This window comes from Chaetura pelagica, unplaced genomic scaffold (assembly GCF_000747805.2).
Source record: "Chaetura pelagica isolate M959 unplaced genomic scaffold, ChaPel_1.0 scaffold1075, whole genome shotgun sequence".
Taxonomy (NCBI): domain Eukaryota; kingdom Metazoa; phylum Chordata; class Aves; order Apodiformes; family Apodidae; genus Chaetura; species Chaetura pelagica.
In genome coordinates, this window is record NW_009953240.1 from 7,679 (window position 1) to 17,566 (window position 9,888).

The 9,888-nt window shown below is 57.0% G+C and overlaps 1 protein-coding gene across 1 annotated transcript in view; it reads left to right on the forward strand.

The window, feature by feature from the left end:
* The window catches only part of PIWIL2 (piwi-like RNA-mediated gene silencing 2), a 12,361-nt gene extending 3,155 nt beyond the window's left edge, over positions 1-9,206 (forward strand). Inside the window, 19 exon segments of the mRNA XM_009997864.1 lie at positions 163-273; positions 517-634; positions 756-880; positions 977-1,057; positions 1,331-1,444; positions 2,149-2,337; positions 2,918-3,002; positions 3,144-3,227; positions 3,376-3,516; positions 3,601-3,714; positions 4,025-4,213; positions 4,730-4,831; positions 4,932-5,051; positions 5,293-5,381; positions 6,089-6,194; positions 7,362-7,615; positions 8,540-8,647; positions 9,049-9,136; positions 9,138-9,206. Coding sequence (XP_009996166.1) covers positions 163-273; positions 517-634; positions 756-880; positions 977-1,057; positions 1,331-1,444; positions 2,149-2,337; positions 2,918-3,002; positions 3,144-3,227; positions 3,376-3,516; positions 3,601-3,714; positions 4,025-4,213; positions 4,730-4,831; positions 4,932-5,051; positions 5,293-5,381; positions 6,089-6,194; positions 7,362-7,615; positions 8,540-8,647; positions 9,049-9,136; positions 9,138-9,206 — 2,287 coding nt within the window.
* Positions 9,207-9,888: the final 682 nt, after the last annotated feature.

The window sequence follows — 9,888 nt, forward strand, 5'->3', positions numbered from 1 at the left end:
CCCCCCCCCTGTGCCTGCCAGAGCCCCCCGCCTCCCCACCGCCCTCCCCGGGGATCCCCCCGGCTCCTAGCACACCGTAAGTGAACCATTAACAACCTCTAGCCCCCCTATTTTGGGGGTCTGGGCCCCCCCCCGTTGCCCACCCTGCCCTGTTTCTCCCAGGGCTCCAAGGGTGAAACCAGTGGCCAAAGGATCCACTTTAGACCTGGGGTTGAACTCGGTGAAAATCCAGTGCCAGAACGAAGCTGTTTACCAGTACCACGTTACCTTCAGGTATTGTGGTGGGCACGGGGGGGCAGGGCTGGGCTCTCAAGCCCCTCGGAAGGGTTGGGGTGCCCCCCCGGGTGGGGTTTTCCCTCCCTCCATCCCGGTAACCACTAGAGGGAGCGACCAGGAGGCAGCCGGAGCAAATGAGCTGGGGGGGGGGTTTCCCCACCTCCTGGGGGGGTCTCAGGGGGTGGTGAAGGGAGGGTTAAAGGGTTGGCTTGTCGGTGATGCCCCCCCCTGCCCTGGCAGCCCCGAGGTGGAGAGCAGGAGCACCCGTTTTGCCATGCTGAAGCAGCACCATGGGGTGACAGGGGATGTGACAGCTTTTGATGGCTCCATCCTCTACCTGCCCATCCAGCTCTCCCAGGTGAGGAGCAATTCCCCTCCCCTCCTTCCCTGTGTGTGGGGGGGATGAGCTGGTTCTGGATGATCTGGGGGGGGAAACATGAGGGTCTCCAGGTGGGACAACATCCCTCTTCTCCCCACAGCCCCTCAGCCTGAAGGCTCAGAGGCTGAGCACCAAGGAGGACATCACCATCACCATCCAGCTCACCAAGGTCCTGGAGCCCAGCTCCCCTCTCTGCATCCCCTTCTACAACACGGTTTTCAGGAGGTGAGGGATGGATGAGACCCTCCCCAAACTCCCAGGAGACCCTCCTCCTCCTCCCCTTGATCCCAGAGCCAACCCTGCTTTATTATTCCCTCCCAGGGTGATGAAACTCTTGGATCTGGAACTAATTGGGAGGAATTTTTTCGAGCCTGCCCAGGCCACTGTGTTGCAGCAGTACAGGTGGGTGCTGGGTGCTGTTCCCTCCTCCTCTGGGAGTCCCTGTCTCCCTGGCTGGAAATTCAGGAATCTTTGCCAACTCCTCTTAGCCTGACCTCACAGCTCCTGGTTTTTTGTAGTGTAATCCAGGGATTATTGAGCTGGAAACTGGCAGCCAGCTGGGAAGTAAATCCCTGTGTGTTTTGAGCACAGGGTGGTTGCCCAGCCCCTCTGGCAGAGCTGTGCTGGTGGCTCCACTTGGAATTCCCATTTCTATCCCCTTTTCCCTGAGCACAGGCTGCAGGTTTGGCCAGGATACTCTGTCTGCATCAGGAAGAAGGATGGTGGACTCTTCCTCTCCATTGACCCCATCCACAAAGTGGTCAGGAGTGATTCTGTCCTGAACGTCATGTAAGAGAAAGGGGGGAAGGAACCTGGAGAAGTTCCTTGGGGATTTAGGAGAGGAGGGTGGTTTCTCCAGCAGCTGCCTGCCCAAGGTTGGCTCTGGGTGGGGGGCAGTGCAGGCTGGTGGAGATGGGGAGATTGAGGTGGGATATGGGGAGGGAATTTTGGAGTGTGAGGGGTGGGAGACCCTGGAACAGGATTCCCAGGGAAGCTGTGGCTGCCCCATCCCTGGGGGTGTTGAAGGGCAGGTTGGATGGGGCTTGGAGCAGCCTGGGCTGGTGGGAGGTGTCCCTGCCCATGCAGGGGGTTGGAGCTGGATGGTTTTTAAGGTCCCTTCCCACCCAAACCACTTTGGGGTTTGATAATTCTGATTCTCCCAGCCCTGATTTTCTCCCCACTGAGAGGATGTTTGGCTCTGCTCCCTGCCCCAGGAAAGCTGGGGAGGGACTTGGGACAAGGGCATGGAGGGATGGGATGAGGGAGAATGGATTGAAACTGGGAGAGGGAGATGGAGGTTGGAGATGAGGAGGGAATTCTTTGGTGTGAGGGTGGTGAGAGCCTGGCCCAGGTTGGGCAGGGAAGCTGTGGCTGCCCCCTCCCTGGGGGTGTTGAAGGGCAGGTTGGATGGGGCTTCTTTGGGGGACACGTAGTTTCTCCGGGGGATGGAGCATCCTGGTGAGGCTCTGCTGTTCCCCCTCTCCCTGCCCCAGGCATTCCCTCTACAAGCAGAACCTCAGCAGCTTCCAGGATGAGTGCACCAAGCAGCTGGTGGGCAGCGTGGTCATTACCCGCTACAACAACCGCACCTACCGCATCGATGACATCGACTGGGACAAGAGCCCCAGGGACAGCTTCACCCTGGCCAGTGGCCAGCAGGTCACCTTTGTGGACTACTACAGGTAGTGCTGGACTAGAGGGAAGGTCGTGGAGATGATCCCAGGGCTGGAGGAGCTCTGCTCTGGGGACAGGCTGGGAGAGTTGGGGGGTTGAGCCTGGAGAAGAGAAGGCTCCAGGGAGACCTTAGAGCAGCTTCCAGTGCCTGAAGGGGCTCCAGGAAAGCTGGGGAGGGACTGGAGACAAGGGCAGGGAGGGATGGGATGAGGGGGATGGATGAAAACTGGGAGAGGGAGATGGAGGTTGGAGATGAGGAAGGAATTCTTTGGTGTGAGGGTGGTGAGAGCCTGGCCCAGGTTGCCCAGGGGAGCTGTGGCTGCCCCATCCCTGGAAGTGTTGAAGGGCAGGTTGGATGGGGCTTGGAGCAGCCTGGGCTGGTGGGAGGGGGTCCTGCCCATGCAGAGGGGGTGGATCTGGATGATCCTTCAGGTCCCTTCCCACCCAACCCATTCCATCATTCTATGGAGCATCCCTTGGGATGAGATGTGTCCATGGGGAAGGGTTTGCCACCCAGCTCTCCCCTGAGATGGGTGAGCAGGCGCAGGAATGTCTCACCTGGTGCCACCTCCCTGCTGTTTTTCCCAGCAAAACCTACGGGATCACCATCAGGGAGCTGGACCAGCCTCTGCTCATCCACAGACCCAAGGAGAAACAGATACTGGGCAAGAGGGTGAGCCTGGAACCGAGACCTGGGGAGGGGAAATCAGAGACCTGGGGTATTTCCTCATCTCCTCCAGACCCTTGTCCTGCCTTGCACGGGGGCTGCAGCCCCCCCAAGGTGCTGACATTCCCTGTCCCCTCCCTGCAGCAGCCCCTGGAGATCGTGCTGCTGGTGCCAGAACTCACCTTCATGACTGGGCTCCCTGATGCCAAGAAGGACAATCGCATGGTGAAGGTCAGAGCACCTTGGCACCTGATGCTCCCTGCTCACCTCAATCCAGCTCTCAGGCTGGAGAGCTGAGCCCTAAATCCCTCCTTGGGGGGGGGCGTGTGTGTGGGGGGGGTGGGAGGGTTCCCCAACTCCCCCCTTCTTCCCTGTGCAGGATGTGATGAGGGGGATGCTGCAGAGCCCTCGGCAGCACTACACACGTCTCATCAACCTCCTGCACAGGATCAAGGACAAACCAGAGGCCTCTCAGGAGCTGCTGCGCTGGGGGCTCTGCCTGCACCCCGATATCCACAGGGTGAGGCCTTTTTTGGGGTGATCTCCCAGTTGTTTCCCCTCTGGCAGCAGCACCAGAGCTGCTGTGGCTTTGTCCTCTGTCCAGACCCAGGGTCGAATCCTGCCCGGGGAGAGGATCAACATGAGGCACAGCTCCTTCATGCCTGCTGAGGACCTGAACTGGAGCAAGGAGGTGACACGAGAAGCCTCCATCTCAGTGGTGAGGCCAGGGAACAACATTCCCCTTGTTTGGGAACTGGGATGGGTTTCCTGCCATCCTGGCTGCCCCATTTCTGCCTGAGCTGCTTCCAGCTAAAACCTTTCTCTGTTTATATTGGATCTGTGCTCCAGCCTGTTTTTCCTAAGGAGGTTGGAGGGACGTGGCTTTGCCTTCTGCTTCCCAACCTCCTCTTGGAATGGTTGGAGCCTCCCAGACTGATGTTCTTGACCCTTGATGGGCTCCTCTTCCTCTCTCCCAAATTCCTGGGAGCCTCCTGATTCCGTTCCCAACCCCTTGTTTTCTTTCCTAGGTTCACATGAATTACTGGTTGCTGGTCTATCCAAAACGCCTGCAGGACCTGGCCAGGGACTTGGTGTCTGCCCTGGAGAGTGTCTGTGGCCCCATGGGAATGCAGATCAGCCGACCTGCCTTTGTGGAGCTGAGGGATGACCGGATCGAGACCTACGCCAAGACCATCCGAGGTGTTCTGAACAGTGAGGTGAGGGGGGGGGACATCTTAGAGCAGCTTCCAGTGCCTGAAGGGGCTCCAGGAAAGCTGGGGAGGGACTTGGGACAAGGGCAGGGAGGGATGGGATGAGGGGGATGGATGAAAAGTGGGAGAGGGAGCTGGAGGTTGGAGATGAGGAGGGAATTCTTTGGTGTGAGGGTGGTGAGAGCCTGGCCCAGGTTGCCCAGGGAAGCTGTGGCTGCCCCATCCCTGGGGGTGTTGAAGGGCAGGTTGGATGGGGCTTGGAGCAGCCTGGGCTGCTGGGAGGTGTCCCTGCCCATGCAGGGGGTTGGAGCTGGATGAGCTTTCAGCTCCCTTCCTACCCAAACTATTCCATGATTCTATGACAGCGTGAGGGTGATGTATCTGCTGGGGTGGGCTGGGCAGCCCCTGGGTCTTCTCAGATGCTCTTGCATGCAGTGCTGGATCCACTGCTGGATCCAGTCCTGCTCCCACTGCTGGATCCCCTCCTGATCCCACTGCCCCCCTGACTCTCCTCCCCCACAGGACAAGGTCCAGCTGCTCCTCTGCATCGTCGCCACCAGCCGGGAGGACATGTACGGGGCCATCAAGAAGCTGTGCTGTGTGCAGGCCCCAGTGCCCTCCCAGGTGGGCTGGGGGAGGAGGTGACCACTGGCACAGGGAATTCCCAGTCACTTCCAGCCTCACTGCTCCCTGGTTTTGGTTTTTCCTCCCCCCCTCCCTGCAGGTGATCAATGCACAGACCCTGTCCTGCCAGCCGGGCAGGCTGAGGAGCGTGGCTCAGAAAGTCCTGCTGCAGATGAACTGCAAGATGGGTGGAGAGCTCTGGGGGGTTGACATCCCACTGGTAAGGCAGGAGGAAAGAAAAAAACCAACCCCTCAGCACACATGTGATGAGTTTGCACGTTCTGGGGCATCAACTGGTGTGCTCAGAGGCTTCCCTGTGGGGACTGGGGGTTGAACCAGCTGCGGGGTTTGGGTTGGCATCTCCATTTTGTGCCTGGAACAACCCTTAGGGTGCAGGCAGGGCATCCTGGAGGTGTCTGACTTCTCCCTAACTCCCACCTACCTCTTTTCAACCCCCCCAGAAACAGCTGATGGTCATTGGCATGGATGTCTACCACGGGCCCAGCAGAGGGGTACGCTCTGTCATCGGCTTCGTGGCCAGCATGAACCAGTAGGTGGTGGCCCAGCGTGGAGGGGGGAAGACTTTTCTCTACCCTGGGTGTGTGTCTGGGGATCCCCCTTTCCCTGGAGAGGTGTGAAGCTGCTGCCTTTCCCATCTAAGGTTTGCTTGGAAGAGTTTGAACTGAAAAGTAAAATTTGTAGAATCATGGGATGGTTTGGGTGGGAAGGGACCTGAGAGCTCATCCAGATCCAGCCCCCTGCATGGGCAGGGACACCTCCCACCAGCCCAGGCTGCTCCAAGCCCCATCCAACCTGCCCTTCAACACCCCCAGGGATGGGGCAGCCACAGCTTCCCTGCCCAACCTGGGCCAGGCTCTCACCACCCTCACACCAAAGAATTCCCTCCTCATCTCCAACCTCCATCTCCCTCTCCCAGTTTTCATCCATCCCCCCTTGTTCTCTCCCTCCCTGCCCTTGTCCCAAGTCCCTCTCCAGCTTTCCTGGAGCCCCTTCAGGCACTGGAAGCTGCTCTAAGGTCTTCCTGGAGCCTTCTCTTCTCCAGGCTGAACACCCCAACTCTCCAAATGTGTCAAACTACTAAAAGAAAATTGGTTCTGGCTCAAACCTGGACAACTGGGAATCACTGGCCTCTGGTGGCCCTTGGCAAGCTGGGAATTCCTGGGCAAGCACTGAGCTGGGGTTGGATTTGGGCTGGTGAGGAGACTGCCCTGATGTTTGTCCCCTCTCTGTCCCCAGTGTCCTCACCAAGTGGTATTCCAGGGTGGTTTTCCAGCTGCCCCACCAGGAAATTGCTGACAGCCTGAGGCTCTGCCTGATCGATGCTCTCCAGCACTTCCACCAGGTGAGCCACAACCCCCAGCTAACCCCAAACCACCCCCCTGGGGTTTAATCTCTCCTTAAAACAAGGGAGACCCCTCCCCAAACCTGTCATCCTGTGGGAGCAAACAGCCCTGGCAGCCTTTGGACTGGATGCAGCACCCGGGGAGGCTCTTCCTTATCTTAGGAATGTGTGAACCTGCCTCAGGGGTGAGTTTTACAGTGGAGGAAGCACCAAGTGACACTTCTGCTGGTATCAGCAGTGAACTGCTGAGCCTTGTCCTCTCCTCCCAGGTCCCCAGGGTGGGAAAAGTAGCAGAAAAGTGATGTGTGACAGGTTGGGATCATAAACCACCTTTGGGATTATCCCATCCCTCTGTGGGTGCTGGGAAACTGGGAGTTTGATGGTCAGCAAATACTTGCCCGTGGGCAGGATTCGTGTTCAATGCTGCTTCTGTCTGCTCTGCCACCCCCTCTGGAACCTGCTTTGAAAGGTGTTTCCTGGGGCTGGGGATAGGTTGGGGCTTTCTGCAGATCTGGAGGGTGGTGGGGTGAACATCAGAAGGACATGGTGCTCCTGAAGAAAGCCCAGAGGAGGCCATGGAGATGATGGGAGGGCTGGGGCAGCTCCGCTGTGGGGACAGGCTGGGAGAGTTGGGGTGTTCAGCCTGGAGAAGAGAAGGCTCCAGGGAGACCTTAGAGCGGCTTCCAGTGCCTGAAGGGGCTCCAGGAAAGCTGGGGAGGGGCTTGGGACAAGGGCAGGGAGGGATGGGATGCGGGGGAGGGATGAAAAGTGGGAGAGGGAGATGGAGGTTGGAGCTGAGGAGGGAATTCTTTGGTGTGAGGGTGGTGAGAGCCTGGCCCAGGTTGCCCAGGGAAGCTGTGGCTGCCCCATCCCTGGGGGTGTTGAAGGGCAGGTTGGATGGGGCTTGGAGCAGCCTGGGCTGCTGGGAGGTGTCCCTGCCCATGCAGGGGGTTGGATCTGGATGAGCTTTCAGGTCCCTTCCCACCCAAACCATTCCATGATTCTGCCCTCAGAAAGGCTGAGAGGCAGGGGGGCGATGAGTTGAATTCCCAGCCTGAATAACCAACCCTACAGACCTGCTTGGCCATCCTTTGCCTCCTCTCCCCTGCCACCCAGTCTGTGAGGACCAAACCCAAGGATATCTCCCAACTCCTCCTCCTCCCCCAGGTCAACCACTACTTGCCCAGGAAGATCGTGGTGTACCGGGACGGCGTGTCGGACGGGCAGCTGGACACTGTGCTCAAGTATGAGATCCCCCAGATGCAAAAGTGCTTCGACACCTTTGAGAACTACCAGCCCAGCCTGGTGGTGATGGTGGTGCAGAAACAGATCAGCACCAACTTCTACACCCTCAGCCCTGAGCAGTTCACATCCCCTCCCCCTGGAACTGTCGTCGACCACACGGTCACCAGCACCGACTGGTGAGTGGCAGAAACTTGGGGTGCAGAGAACCTGGGGTGGAAAGAAACTGGTCTATCTAAAAGCTGGGGGGCAAAAAAATCTGTTGTACATGAAACCTGGGGTGCAAAAAGTCTGGTGTACCTAAAAGCTGGGGTGCAAGAAGCCTGGGGTAGGTGAAACCTGGGGTGCAGAGAACCTGGGGTGGGATAACCTGGTGTAGATGAAAGCTGGGGTGCAGAGAACCTGATGTAAATAAAATTTGGGGTGCAGAGAACCTGGGGTGGGACAAGCTGGTGTAGATAAAAGCTGGGGTGCCAAAACCCTGGTGTAGATGAAACTTGGGGTGCAGAAAAACCTGGTGTAGATGAAACCTGGGGTGCAGAGAACCTGGGGTGGAAAAAAACTGGGATGCCAAAAAAATCCTGGGGTGCAAAAGGACTTGTACAAAATACTTGGGGTAGAAAAAAACACCTGGGGTGCCAAAGAACCTGGTGCATCTAAAACCTGGGGTAGAAAAAAAATGGTGTAGATGAAAGCTGGGGTGCAGAGAACCTGCTGTAGGTGAAACCTGGGGTGCAGAAAATTTCCTGAGGTGCAGAAGAACTTTTGTACAAAAGAGCTGGGATGCATAAAACCTGGGGTGGAAAAAACCCACCTGGGGTGGCAAAAGCTTGACATACATAAAAGCTGGGGTGCAGAAACACCCCTGATGTACCCAAAACCTGGGGTGCAGGAGAACCTGGGGTGCAACATGTTGTGGGTAAAACTCGGGGGGGTGGGGAGGGGAGGGCAGAACCACCTGGTGCAGGTCAAACCTGGTGGTGTAGGTTGGTTACTCTTGGGGTAGGTTAGGTCAGCTGGGGTAGGTTGGTTACCCCTGGGGTAGGTTGGTCACCCCTGTCCTACCCAAGCCCCCCCTTTTTCCTTTTCCTGCCCCCCCCCAGGCAGGATTTCTTCCTGCTGGCCCATCACACCCGGCAGGGCTGCAGTGTCCCCACCCGCTACATCTGCCTGCTCAACACAGCCAACCTGAGCTGGGAACACCTCCAGAGGTAAGGAACACCTTCCCACAGCCCTTCCCAACAGCCTGCAGGGGTTCCAACAACCGATTTTGGGGGGTTTTGATGGGAAAAGAGGCCCCTGGAATTGTTGGGGGGTGGTAGCGGGTTGGGTGTGGTATTGGGAGAGGTTTGGGGTCTGTGGTGTCTCCTCCTTGGACAAGAGGTGATTGCAAAGGTGAGGAGGGAAAACTGGGGTCACCCAGTGGTGGTGGGACAAGAGGAGCTGCTGAGGGTTCACTTAATTAATGCAATTAGCCACTCACCACAGAGCCTGACCTTGAACTCCTGCCATGGGGAGGTAAAAACAGCCCAACCAGCTGCCAGGATCCGGCCTTGGGAAGGAGGCAGGAAAGCAGGGATCACTCATCCCTGTCCCTTCTCCTTGTCCCCAGGTTGACTTTCAAGCTCTGTCACCTCTACTGGAACTGGCCAGGCACTGTCAGAGTCCCTGCTCCCTGCAAATATGCCCACAAGCTGGCAAAACCTGGCAGGACAAATCCTGCACCACGAGCCCAGCAGCCAACTCTGTGACAAGCTCTTCTTCCTATAACCAGGAAAAACACCAACAAGGGGAGGGGAGGGGAAGGAAGAAAAGCTCCATTTGGGATTCAGACCCCCCCCCCTCAAACCACCTCCCTTCAGGGATTTTTCTCCCCTTGATTCTGTTGGGTTTGGGTTTTATTTCTTCCTTCCCACTGTTGCTGGGGTTGGTTTCTGGTGTTGCTTTCAAGGCTGCTCTTGGGGTTCACCTCCACGAGGAGGAACCCAGAGTTGGACAAATCCCACTGCAAAAAGAGGGTTTGAAATAAATGAGGCCCCCAAAGCTCCTTTCAGCACAGGCTGTTCCTCATCCCTGCAGGTGCTGGAGCCCCTAAAAACACCCTGACAATTTGGGGTGTTTCTCCCCCTCCTCCCTCTTGGCAGTGGTTTAAAATTGGTGTTTTCAGCTCCTGTTGAACAAACCCTGTTCCAGTTCAGGAGGTTGTCACATGGTTTGAAAAGCCACTGGTTTTTCAAGGAGAAGGCTTTATTATTATTAATAATAATTATTATTAATTATTAATTATTGATTTGGGCTGAATTATTCACTTGGACTGATCAGTTCAGTTGATCTGCTCTGAGGGAGCAGGTCAAGATCCCAAGGTGGGGGGGGGGATGAAAAATCCTCCTGGTTTGAGTTTTTCCACCATTTCAACTGTTTCTTTGAGATGTTTTGAGTTGGAAACTGGTGG